General features: G+C 41.5%; 1 protein-coding gene across 1 annotated transcript in view; it reads right to left on the bottom strand.

The window, feature by feature from the left end:
* ERICH5 (glutamate rich 5) overlaps positions 1–13557 on the bottom strand; it is a 29258-nt gene extending 15701 nt beyond the window's left edge. The window contains exon 1 of the mRNA XM_084621978.1: positions 13316–13557. Coding sequence (XP_084478104.1) covers positions 13316–13406 — 91 coding nt within the window. The 5' untranslated portion in view covers positions 13407–13557. The remainder of the gene's footprint in view (positions 1–13315) is intronic.
* Positions 13558–13992: the final 435 nt, after the last annotated feature.

A 13992-nucleotide genomic window follows, 5' to 3' on the forward strand; every position in this document is an offset into this window, starting at 1 on the left:
CCCCAAACCCCTCATCCCCGGCCCCCTGCCCCATTCTGGAGCTCCCTCTCACACCCTGAACCTCTCATTACTGGCCCCACCCCAGAGCCTGCACCCCAAGCCAGAGCCCTCACCCCTGCCCACACCCCAACCCCCAGCCCCCAGCTCCAGCCCAGTGAGTGATGGTGGGGGAGAGCGAGCGATGGAGGGAGGGGGGATGGAGTGAGTTGGGGGTGGGGCAAGGGTGCTTGGTTTTGTGCGATAGAAAGTTGGCACACTAGATGCACATAGGTGGCTTCTAATGGTGCTTACAGATGAGGTGCCATGTCTTTCACTTGAAAACGCAAACCACTGAGCTAGATTTTCATATTCAATAGAATTAGCAGCCATTAGGTGGATTCTCCCCTTGATGCAGCTACACAGTTCCTGTTAATGATAGGTTATATGCACGGCAGCGGTAACATGCACACCAGACATATTGAGGCGAGAACATATACCTCAAAGAATGATGGGACACCTGCCTAAATGCTACTATCTAAGCACTGCTAACCTCAGTGAAGACCAGGGCATTGACAGCATACCGTACTTCACATACATGACAAGAAAAAGCGTTTTAATTTCTTAAAATACACAACATTTTTAACACTGAACTACTGTACATATTAGTCTATCTTATAACACAGGCTATACATTCAAATGTACTTCTCTACTAATGTGGAAGGAATCACTGAAATATGGTAAACATAAACTAAACAGTTCTGGCTCCTTCATCTGTGATTGGATTACAGGATAAATAAAGCTATGGGTCTGCTAGCCAGATGAAGTTTAGGAGAAGAAAATAGAAAAAAATTGCTTTTATGCATCATATCTATGGGCATTTTATCATAAAGTTGAAAAAGTCACAGAATGAGCCATCAAATTAATACCAATCTACCAGGCCGATTTAATCATCACCTGATTAAATTTGCCAAGACATTGAATTTAACTATCTCACAAAAAGTATTATGATGAAAGAAGCCTTAGGGAGTTCATGGAGGAAATGCGTTAATATAGTAATTGCAAGATTATGACAAACTGCATTTTCTGGTGAAATGATTATTGCGGTGATGAGAGTTGTCAACAGAATTAAGCAATATTTTAAACATGTAGGGGAATGGCTGAAGAATGTAATAAATCTTGTTTTTAATCAGATTATTTGAGTCTGGTTGCTTTTGAGATAAATTCATTGTGGTATATCCTTGAAGGGAAAACAGTTCTCTGTGAGAGGCAGTCAGGGAGAAAACAGTACTTCTCCTGGGGCACTCAGGCGAGGCAGTCCCCTAAAAAGTGCCACCTGCATACTGGCTGAAGTGAGTAGGAGTACAAGGAAAGACAACTGAGGTAGATGAGTGGCAGGAATAAAGGATCGAAAGTGACAACATATATGGAAAAAACCTGCTAAACACAGGGTATCCAAAGGATGCTCTCTCTCATTTGCATAGGAAACTATAATCCGAACCAACGCACTGGGCTACCAATAATGCAATTTTTCTTTATATATATTAAGTGGATCTTGGCAAGGTTCGTAGTCACAAAGTTAGATTGCAGGTTTTAGCTAAATGTATTGAAAGGGTTACTGAAGTGTTATCACCATTGATTACATTATGATTTTGTTATATTGCATGGGGTTTACTATTATGATTCACATAAGTTATTAATATTTCAAATGATTGAGAATATTATAAAATACATATTACTATACAGTTGGGCTTTAATAGAATAGCAAAAAGTTTTCTGCTTTATCTTCTCACTGGAAAAACTTCACAGTAATAAATAAAAATAATTTGTGAATTTAAAAAAGCGTGATTGTGAATTAAAAGAAAAACTGCAAATGTTTTAAACAGTATTGTATATTACAAAGAAATATATACACATAAAGCCACAACAGTTTCATGTTTTCATTCAAATGAGCATTGTCAAATATTGAGGTGCACAGTAGTTTGCAAAGTAATTCAAGGTATAGTGGGAAGGATGACATGAAATGAGGGGTTTTAGGTATCTGATTACAAAACTATAACAAGCCAAACTCAGTAAGAAGGCATGCACAGATTTCTTAAAGAGTTGTTTTTTTTCCCAGGAGAAGGGGTATTTTCTGGTCATGGCCCCTATTTTCAAAACAAATGCAACTAATGATTTTCCCATGCCTTTGTGTGTTCAACTTGAGTCAGCTTAAAGGGGTGTAGTTTTCAAGAAGGGCGTGATCACCACTTTCTGAAGATAAGGCCTTTTTAAAGGGGTCTCAAGTTGGACACCAAAGATGGAGGCATCCAAAATCACTAGTCTCTTTTCAAAATTTGGCTCTTCAGAGTCTGATCCTGCAAACATTAACACACGTGTTAACATGTTACTTATGGGAGTAAAATTACTGGCATGTGTGTTTACAGAATTGAACCCTTAGTTACATTACACTTCAACATAAAATTAGTTTTAACTTTCAAATAGGCAGAAGATTACATTAGGTTACAGAATAAAATCCTCACTAGAACTGTGTGCATTTGACATTTTACACTTACCAGGACACTGTCAGTTCCACATACTGCAGAACCAAAACATAGGTTTTATAATATCAAGGTTTTCAAAATTTAACATCAACAGAAATATTTCTAAATTTTAAATATTTCAATAGAAACAATTAAAAAATATTCCTAATACTTCCCTGCAAATATTGTAGCAACTTGGTGTTTTACTTGTACCACAAAGTGAAAATAAATGAAAATTAACTAGAAAAAAACATTACATGAAGTAATCTAGTCTCATTGTCAAAGCATAATATAGTGCAAAAGGTGAATAAGCAAATGAAGTGAAAAATACATTAGATTTATCTACCACCTTTCATCCAAGGATCTCAAAGCACTTTACAGACATTAATCCACATATTAATTAATAGAACTTAACCAGAACATGACCAGGAGGTAGCTAAGGACGCTCTACATCAGGGATTGGCAACCTTTGGCACGTGGGCCATCAGGGAAAGCCAGTGGTGGGCCTGGACGGTTTGCTTAGCTGCATCGTCCACAGGTTCGGCCAATCGCAGCTCCCACTGGCCGCAGTTCGCCGTCCCTGGCCAATGTGGGCTGTGGGAAGCGGCAGCCAGGACCTCCCTCGGCCCACGCCACTTCCCGCAGCCAGGGACGGCGAAGCGTAGCCAGTGGGAGCTGTGATCGGCCGAACCTGCGGACGCTGTAGGTAAACAAACTGTCCCGGCCCGCCAGCGGCTTTCCCTAACAGGCCGCGTGCCAAAGGTTGCCAATCCCTGCTTTACATTTTACGAGTGGAGGAGCTGAGGCACAGAGAAGCTAAGTGGCTTTACCAAGATCACACAATGAGTAATGACAGGTTTCAGAGTAACAGCCGTGTTAGTCTGTATTTGCAAAAAGAAAAGTAGTACTTGTGGCACCTTAGAGACTAACCAACTTATTTGAGCATAAGCTTTCGTGAGCTACAGCTCATTTCATCGGATGCATACTGTGGAAAGTATAGAAGATCTTTTTATACACACAAAGCATAAAAAAATGGGTGTTTACCACTACAAAAGGTTTTCTCTCCCCCCACCCCACTCTCCTGCTGGTAATAGCTTATCTAAAGTGATCACATTCCTTACAATGTGTATGATAATCAAGGTGGGCCATTTCCAGCACAAATCCAGGATTTAACAAGAACGTCGGGGGGGGGGGGTAGGAAAAAACAAGGGGAAATAGGCTTGAATAGAGACTGGGACTGGCTAAGTCATTATGCAAGGTAACCTAAGTTAATTATATCCAATTTGCAAATGAATTCCAATTCAACAGTCTCTCGCTGGAGCCTGGTTTTGAAGTTTTTTTGTTGTAATATCGCAACTTTCATGTCTGTAATCACGTGACCAGAGAGATTGAAGTGTTCTCCAACTGGTTTATGAATGTTATAATTCTTGACATCTGATTTGTGTCCATTTATTCTTTTATGTAGAGACTGTCCAGTTTGACCAATGTACATGGCAGAGGGGCATTGCTGGCACATATCACATTGGTGGATGTGCAGGTGAACGAGCCTCTGATAGCATGGCTGATGTTATTAGGCCCTGTGATGGTGTCCCCTGAATAGATATGTGGGCACAGTTGGCAACGGGCTTTGTTGCAAGGATAGGTTCCTGGGTTAGTGGTTCTGTTGTGTGGTATGTGGTTGCTGGAGAGTATTTGCTTCAGGTTGCGGGGCTGTCTGTAGGCAAGGACTGGCCTGTCTCCCAAGATTTGTGAGAGTGTTGGGTCATCCTTCAGGATAGGTTGTAGATCTTTAATAATGTTGGAGAGCTGCCGAGCAGCCTCTTGTTCATATTCCGACCTATTCATGAGGACAACAGCACCTCCTTTGTCAGCCTTTTAGATTATTTACAACACACACTTTGCTTCTCTACAAAAGAAAAAGTACACTAAACTTTCTAAACTACTACATGCCACAAGGGGCCACAGCAATGGTTCCCTCAACCCACCCAGCAATATTGTTAACATATCCAACTATACTCTTAGGACAGCTGCTTCTGCTGGGCTATCTCGAGGCCTCTCCTTCTGCCCCTCCACCCCCACGAACATAATACAATTCTGCGGTGACCTAGAATCCTATTTTCGACGTCTCCGACTCAAGGAATATTTCCAACACACCTCTGAACAACATACTAACCCACAGAGATCTTCCTACCAACACTACAAAAAGAAGGATTCTAGGTGGACTCCTCCTGAAGGTCGAGACAGCAGACTGGACTTCTACGAAGAGTGCTTCCGCTGACGTGCACGGGCTGAAATTGTGGAAAAGCAGCATCACTTGCCCCACAACCTCAGCCGTGCAGAACACAATGCCACCCACAGCCTCAGAAACAACTCTGACATCATAATCAAAAAGGCTGACAAAGGAGGTGCTGTTGTCATCATGAATAGGTCGGAATATGAACAAGAGGCTGCTTGGCAGCTCTCCAACACCACTTTCTACAAGCCATTACCCTCTGATCCCACTGAGAGTTACCAAAAGAAACTACAGCATTTGCTCAAGAAACTCCCTGAAAAAGCACAAGATCAAATCCTCACAGACACACCCCTGGAACCCAGACGTGGGATATTCTATCTACTACCCAAGATCCATAAACCTGGAAATCCTGGGCGCCCTGTCATCTCAGGCATTGGCACCCTGATAGCAGGATTGTCTGGCTATTTAGACTCCCTCCTCAGGCTCTACGCTACCAGCACTCCCAGCTACCTTCGAGACACCACTGACTTCCTGAGGAAACTACAATCCATCGGTGATCTTCCTGATAACACCATCCTGGCCACTATGGATGTAGAAGCCCTCTACACCAACATTCCACACAAAGATGGACTACAAACCGTCAAGAACACTATCCCCGATAATGTCACGGCTAACCTGGTGGCTGAACTTTGTGACTTTGTCCTTACTCATAACTATTTTACATTTGGGGACAATGTATACCTTCAAATCAGCGGCACTGCTATGGGTACCCGCATGGCCCAACAGTATGCCAACCTTTTATGGCTGACTTAGAACAACACTTCCTCAGCTCTCGTCCCCTAACGCCCCTACTCTGCTTGCACTATATTGATGACATCTTCATCATCTGGACCCATGGAAAAGAAGCCCTTGAGGAATTCCACCATGATTTCAACAATTTCCATCCCACTATCAACCTCAGCCTGGTCCAGTCCACACAAGAGATCCACTTCCTGGACACTACAGTGCTAATAAACGATGGTCACATAAACACCACCCTATACCGGAAACCTACTGACCCCTATTCCTACCTACATGCCTCCAGCTTTCACCCTGACCACACCATACGATCCATTGTCTACAGCCAAGCTCTGCGATACAACCGCATTTGCTCCAACCCCTCAGACAGAGACAAACACCTTCAAGATCTCTATCAAGCATTCTTACAACTACAATACCCACCTGCGGAAGTGAAGAAACAGATGGATAGAGCCAGAAGAGTTCCCAGAAGTCACCTACTACAGGACAGGCCTAACAAAGAAAATAACAGAACGCCACTAGCCGTCACCTTCAGCCCCCAATGCATTATTAAGGATCTACAACCTATCCTGAAGGATGACCCAACACTCTCACAAATCTTGGGAGACAGGCCAGTCCTTGCCTACAGACAGCCCCCCAACCTGAAGCAAATACTCTCCAGCAACCACATACCACACAACAGAACCACTAACCCAGGAACCTATCCTTGCAACAAAGCCCGTTGCCAACTGTGCCCACATATCTATTCAGGGGACACCATCACAGGGCCTAATAACATCAGCCACGCTATCAGAGGCTCGTTCACCTGCACATCCACCAATGTGATATGTGCCAGCAATGCCCCTCTGCCATGTACATTGGTCAAACTGGACAGTCTCTACGTAAAAGAATAAATGGACACAAATCAGACATCAAGAATTATAACATTCATAAACCAGTTGGAGAACACTTCAATCTCTCTGGTCACGCGATTACAGACATGAAAGTTGCGATATTACAACAAAAAAAACTTCAACAGTCTCTCGCTGGAGCCTGGTTTTGAATTGGAATTCATTTGCAAATTGGATATAAATTAACTTAGGCTTGAATAGAGACTGGGAGTGGCTAAGTCATTATGCAAGGTAACCTATTTCCCCTTGTTTTTTCCTACCGCCCTCCCACCCGACGTTCTTGTTAAATCCTGGATTTGTGCTGGAAATGGCCCACCTTGATTATCATACACATTGTAAGGAGAGTGATCACTTTAGATAAGCTATTACCAGCAGGAGAGTGGGGTGGGGGGAGAGAAAACCTTTTGTAGTGGTAAACACCCATTTTTTCATGCTTTGTGTGTATAAAAAGATCTTCTATACTTTCCACAGTATGCATCCGATGAAGTGAGCTGTAGCCCATGAAAGCTTATGCTCAAATAAATTGGTTAGTCTCTAAGGTGCCACAAGTACTCCTTTTCTTTTTACAATGAGTAAGTGACTGCACAAGGAAAAAGATTCAATCCTCAGCTCCAAGTCCTCTGCTCCAACCACTAACCCTTGCTTCCTTCTAGTGGCAAGATAAACACAGATCCTTTGCACACAAGGATGCAAAGCCTGTGCTGTAGGAGCCAACACAATTGCCTTCTGCTTGAACAACAGACCCTGTGCTAGTCTACAGCCCTTTACTCAAATTCCAGTTTGTACCTGTTTCCTCTTTTCATATCTAACTGATGACAGGTTTTATATAATGTCCTACGCAAGTGTGGATTTTAAATTAGTATTATGCCATTAAAGTCCATCTTGCTGGGAATTCAGAGGGCATTCCCCTGCTTTCATTCAAAATAGGGTGGACTCTCTAAAATGGAAGAAGTAGGGCCCCAAACATCAGCTTAATATATTCATTCCTTAGAAATATGAATATTTTGTGGCAATCAACACTTAAGATTCCTTATAGTGATAATATATTAAACCTTTGAAAATATTTATTTTCATTGTTGGAAGAAGATAAAGTTGGAGCTAGAAATGGTAAAAATATTTTGAGTTTAGATAGGCAATTCCCACAAACTTCATACCTCTGTAATAGAGCCATCTGCCAGCAGTTGTATGTTTGTGTTCATTTAGATACTTATTTCAAATACAGTGAAATAGCCACAAACTTTTGCAATTACATTTCAGTTGAATGAAATAAGTTTTTCCATAAACAAATTAACAGAAATCTTTTTGTAAATGTCTTTTTTCCTATTAAACTAATTCAGGAAGTAAATAACTTGCATCCTGATTGGTTGGTAAGAATTTCAACCCTGAGTAAGTATTTCAGCATATTTACACAAGTCCGAACTTACTAGCACCATAACATTAGTTTAAGAAGTTAATATGCCTTATAATATATGGTAACAAAACAACAACAACCATCTAAATTGAATGACTGAAATATCTCAGATTCAGTAATTTCAGTCTCCTCTTTTCTGCTCAGAAACAGGAATTTCTTCTATAGAAGCACTAGTATCAAGCCAGCTGCAGAATGAAACTGACAAGGAATTTGGCTTTAGCATATTGAGGAAGTAGGCCAAAACAGCAGGAACAATATAAAATTATTTCATCAAAATTTTCAGGAGGCTCCATTGTACAAAAGTGTGCCAAGTCTGCATTATTCCACCTAGCAATCTCAGTAGTACTATTCCCTTACAAACCTGCTATTAACACTGTACAACAAAACAAATGTTCTAAAATACAACAGCAAAGAATTAACACACATAGAAAACCTTTATTCTACAGCTAGTATTCCTCCAGTCAGGGGAATAACTGTATGTCAAGTCCTTATAACAGCACCATGACTAGACCTACTAACACATAGTTAAAGAATGCAGGTAAGGATATCAGTAAAATTAAGTGCAAACAAGCAAGTTTTTAAATTAACTATGTGCGTATTTTATCCAACCCTATTAGTGTTAGATTATGGCACTTATGCCAGAGGAGACTTACGTAGGGTTGACCTGGAGTCACAAGGCCCCACGAGAAGGACCGGGAAAATTATACTCTCAGGCAGGCACAATTTCTCCCAAACCTATTTCATGGGCATAAGAGAATGTTCATATCTCCTCCACCCATTAGGATGGATGGCTTGGTGATGGTGGTGGGGAAATAGTTCTTTGGCCTGATGGCTCCATTCTCTCTCCTGGCTGATGGCCCCATTTCCTGATTATATCTACCAGAGAGAGCATGGCTGTCTACCACAGCACTCATGTGACCACCATGAAGAGATTCTTCCATTCTTAAGGTACATGCAGGGGTTCTGCAGCACAGAAACCAACTGGGCTCACAGTTGCATTTGAGTTCCATACTGCACGTGTGCCAAGGCCAGGATTTAGCACAACTGATTTTAAAATGTCTTTGAAATAACTTCTAAAATGAAATTATTAAAATTTTGAGAGCTAAGTTTATGGAGATGCAATGTGTTAAATCTAGGAATATTTGTTAAAGCACTAAGAAAAGGAGGACTTTTGGCACCTTAGAGACTAACCAATTTATTTGAGCATAAGCTAAAGCACTGGCACTAGATACAAAGAAATGAACCAATTCTGAAAACCCTTACTCATGGGAGTAGCCCTTGCTCATGTATGTAGTTCCAATGACCGCAAATGGAAGTACTCAGAATAGCAGATAGCTAATGTGAGTATAGGTGGCAGGATCTGGCCCAGAAAACTAAATAATTTCAAATATGATATCAGAATAACCTCAAAGCTTCAAAAATTATTTGTTTTGAAAGAAAGCTTACATTTAAAATCTTAGAGAAATATTAGAAAATTAAGGATCAGATTCCGGGGTGCAGCTGAACTACAGAGAATGCAGATCAGGGGCATACCTGCTCAGGGCTGCTCTAACTTAACCTGGCTGTAGGCTAAATACTTGCTCCAACAAGTTGAAACTACAACAAGGGATTGGTGTCACACAAGATCTGTGCCACTGGATGATCACCTGCATAGTAGGCTGATCTTCCCCAATTCAGATTCCACCAGCAGTGCAATTCCAAAGGGCAGTACCATACTTGAGAGCCTTGTCCTAACACCTATAGGGTTAGCATTCAGGTTCTTTAAAAATGACAATTTTTAAAATGACATTGGGACAAATAATACAGTGAAAAGATAAAGAAAGATTTGTATATTTTCTTTGCAGGTAGTGGGAAGGATAGTCTTAAGCAAGCTGAGGAGCCGATCCTACAAAACATTATTCATGTGGCTATTCCATATTCACACAATTAGTTCCTTAGGGCCTGATCCAGCTCAAATAAAGTCAGTGGGTTGCCATTGACTTAAATGGGATAGGAATGGCCCATCGATTTCATAAGGATAAGGATTGCAGGATCAAGTCCTAATATCAGACTATGTCCTGAAATTTATTTTTATGCCTAACTACCACTGGCTTCAAAAGACGTTGTACAAAAGGACTGATAGGATGACTTGTCTCTAACCTGGAAACAAATTAATTAAGAAAGAAAACTCATACCTTATTATCACAGACAAATCATATTTGAAAAACTGCATTCAACTGAAGGCAATGATAGGTGACCCAGGTACATCCGTGGGCAGAATTAGGCTCAAAATCAGGTAAAAATTATTACTCAGAGTAAGTATTTTACTCGGTAATTCCCTTAAATACATGTAATGAAGCATATATTTCAAGATGCAAAAACTACCTCTATATTAGCTAATTCTAAAACTCTGAATACTGTTATAGTCATTCACAATTTTATTGATTCTCTACTTTAGAATCAGAAGAAAACACAAGGAAAAAGTATGAATATTTGTATATACTAAAATATACACATTATCTGTTCAACAAATAAAAAATATCAACAGTTTGTCTGTTCATGGTGAGATTTTAAAAAACACCAAGCCACTTAGGATCAAAAGGCCCATTGAAAGTCAGAAAAATACTCCTCATGAAATCAGTGGCCCATTTAAGTCAATGGCAAAACTCTCACTGATTTCATTCAAGAAGGATAAGGCCCAAAAGAATTGTGTAAGCACAGCATATCTGCATGAATGAGATTTTGTAGGCTTGGGTCCTTAACTTGCTTAAGGATATCCTTCCCACTACGTGCATAGGAAATAGAATAATTTCTTACTTCCACCTTTTCACTGTAATATTGGATTATTTGTTCTAGTGGACGCTTGTCATTTTTAAAGAACCTGAATGTTAAACCTGCAGATGTTAGCGACCAGATTCTGCACTACAGTATAGCCATTGGAATTGTACTGTCAGTGAAATCTGACTCAGTGTGGATCAGCCCAGGACATGGGTGATTCTTCAGTGGGGTTTAGCTGGTGGAGGGGCTTCTTAGATAATACCACAGTCAAGGGGATTTGTACCTCTTAGACACTTTTGAAAATCCAGTAACATTTATGCCTGATCCTGCAACCAGCACTCAATCAAAGTTTAAAGTTCTAGTGACATGAGCAGACTGCAGAATTGGGCTCAGATTTTGATGCAACTCCGCTCTCTTTTTGCCTGTGATTTCAGCGGGAGTACCAGGCCTGTTTTTATAAGACAAACTATTGTCAGACAACATTTATGAAAAAGCAAAACATAAGGTAGCATAAATATAAAATATCTGAATGACAAACATAATGATAGGCATTAAGATCAGTGACACTAAGCTGTTATAAAAGTAGTTTTTATAATGAGACAATCATTTCATCATCGAAGGCAATAACTGGTTGTGTTTTATCTAAAGTAATAAATATTCGTCATCTTTCAGAGTTGAGATATACAAACTGCTTGTGACAGTTTTGTTTTTTTCCCCAAAGTTGCTTACAAAATTCTAGGGCCAGTCTTAGTTGATGTGGAAGATGGCTGAAGCTGAAATTTAATTTAAAAAGCTTATCCGTTACATAAACCACACTAACCACCCAATAATAGACAAAGAATTGTGTCTAGACTTGAAGGAGGTCAGGAAATTCTGCCATGGGAATGTATCCCCAGCTTTTCTATGTTATGGAATAACTGCTGATGTGTTGGTTTACCAGCTGCTACAAAGTAACTTTACTATTGCTTTTCACAAACTTGCAGGTAAGATTAGGTTGGGTTTTGGTTTTGGGGGTTTGTTTTTTTGTTTTATTTTGTGTTAATTCTCTAATGGAATCTGTTAAGATTTTATCTAATGACTCTTTTGGAGTCTTAAAATTTCTACCTAGAAATAGAAAAATGTCTATTTAAAAAAAAAGTTAATGGTTTTAGGCTAAGACTTTGGTTACTAAGTTCCAGCACTTTTTATAATCAGTTTATAAATCTGTGAAAAAAAGAACACAAAAACAGAAATTATGCTGACAAATTTCTAGGGTGGCCAGTGCCTGTCTGAATGATTATTATAGGTGCGTCCTTCACAGTTAACTCTGGGAATGCAGGACGAGTAGTATAATCATTTGATACTAATATGCTTTCTAGTTTAAAAAGAGATATTCTTCATTCAAGTGCTGGATTTACTTTTTAACTTGAAAGTAGGTTCACTTAGACCACTGGTTCCCAAACTGGAGTTTGCAAAATGTTACAGGGGGTTCTTGGGAAAAAATTCCCTAATGGCGGACAAAGCTGTCCCTAGAGACCCTAGGTAGCAAGGGGCAGTGGCCCGGAGCCCCTAGACTTCCAAGAGCTAAGCAGATAAAAGCAAGCATATCTATCACACTGAGGAGCTTTAAACTTCAAGATTCCTTATAAGAAATGGAAAGGGAGGTGCATATTTTTTGCTGTTTTAAAAATTAAAGAGGCAAGTAGTATTGTTTTTAAAATTATTATGAAGAACAAGTTTAAGCTTTGTTGTAACGTGTTGTTTGCCTGGACTACTCAAGACCTGAATGCTTGTGTAAGAGGAACTCTTTGAGTTGGCTTCTTAAATATCTTCATGCTGTTACACATCTGATACTCCTTGATGAAACATACGAGTCTTGTCTTATAACAGGCTTATTCAAAGTGACACAATCTATGAAAGTGAGATCTTGGAAGAGTGTTTTCATTTTCATAATGTAATAAAAATACTGTAATGATAAATAATAATGTCTAATAAATAGGGTGTAATAAGCAAGTCATAAAAACAAATTTTATATTTCCAAGATCACTGCTTTTATAATTTATACTCAGGTAAAGGAGAAAATCCCGGGAAATATTCATTTTTAGGAGAGGGTTTGCGAGACTTGACATTTTAGTGAAAGGGGTTCACAGGTTGTGAAAATTTGGGAACCACTGGCTTAGACTGATGTGTTCCTGCAATTCCCCCTTCCTTGTTTGTTGTCATCCTTTGACATGTTATGACTTATTTGGACCACAGTCTTAAAACACTTGTGTACATGACTTTATTCCCCTGAAGAGTCCCATCGAACTCAGCACAGCTTCTTGAGTAAAAGAATTCACATGCACATTTACAGGACCGGGCTACCTAAACTGCTCTGCTGGGCACCGACCATCAGCTTTTGACCGGTTCTGTAAATCACTAAGCACATCTTTGGCTGCATAAACAGCATTTATTTCTGGATAACTAAGCAAAATGGCAGAATTCCCTCAGCTAGAGATGACACCTGAATCCACCTTTGTAAAGTGCTTGGGGGGGAGGGAGGGCTGGGATAGAGCAGCTAGCGAAGGACACGGTTTAATAAAATCACAACAGCGATCAAGAACAACAAATAACACCGGCTCCGAGAGAAGCGGACCCCCTTTAGGAGACGGGCAGCAGCGCAGGCCCTTGCAGGATGTCCGGGCTGCCCCTAGCCCGGCTTTGGGGGCCACAGGAAGAGAAGAGCCCCGCTTGGCCGACCCGTGCTCACCACATTTCTGCAGCCCGTTGGTGTCGCTGGGTTTTGCAGCCGGCCGGTTGCTGTCCTCGGTCTGGGTCTGGGTGCTGCTAGAACAGCCCATCGCGCCTCGTGCCCAGCGCCTGGCGAGGCCGCCAGAGGAACCCCGGCTCCGAGCCTGCCGCGTGCCTCCCTCCGCGCAGCCCGCGTGTTTACAGCTCGCGCTGCGTTGCCATACGAACCGCGCCACCAGCCGCCGCTCCGTTTTCCCAGCGCCAGGGCTCGCGGCGGTGCAGAGCGCAGGCGCAGGCCGCCCCGGGGCGTGGCTTGGAAATAGGAGGTGGGTCGAAAGAGACACGAGTGTTCCCGCCTTTTGTCAGCTCTGTGCAGCCCCCCCCTCCCCCCGCGCTGCTGCTGCTGCTGCTGCATCCCTGGCTTGAGGCGGTTTCCGTCCGGATTTACAGTCTGGTTCAATGGCTCTCAGCGCCCCCCACTCTACAGATTCTTCCAGGACCAGCTCTGCTGCTGAACTGTCCAGTGAGGCAGCAGAGAACAAGCGCATCTCGGACAGCAACAGGGAGGCAGGAGCTGGCAGCCCCAGGAAAGCAAAGCCCGTCTGGGAAGCCGCTGCCCCACCCCCGCCCTAGGGCGCCCACAATGGTTTCAGCGTTAATAGCAACAGATCCAAGAGCTAGAGCCACAGTCTGGAA

Source organism: Lepidochelys olivacea (assembly GCF_965140295.1).
Source record: "Lepidochelys olivacea isolate rLepOli2 genome assembly, chromosome: 2".
Lineage (NCBI taxonomy): Eukaryota > Metazoa > Chordata > Testudines > Cheloniidae > Lepidochelys > Lepidochelys olivacea.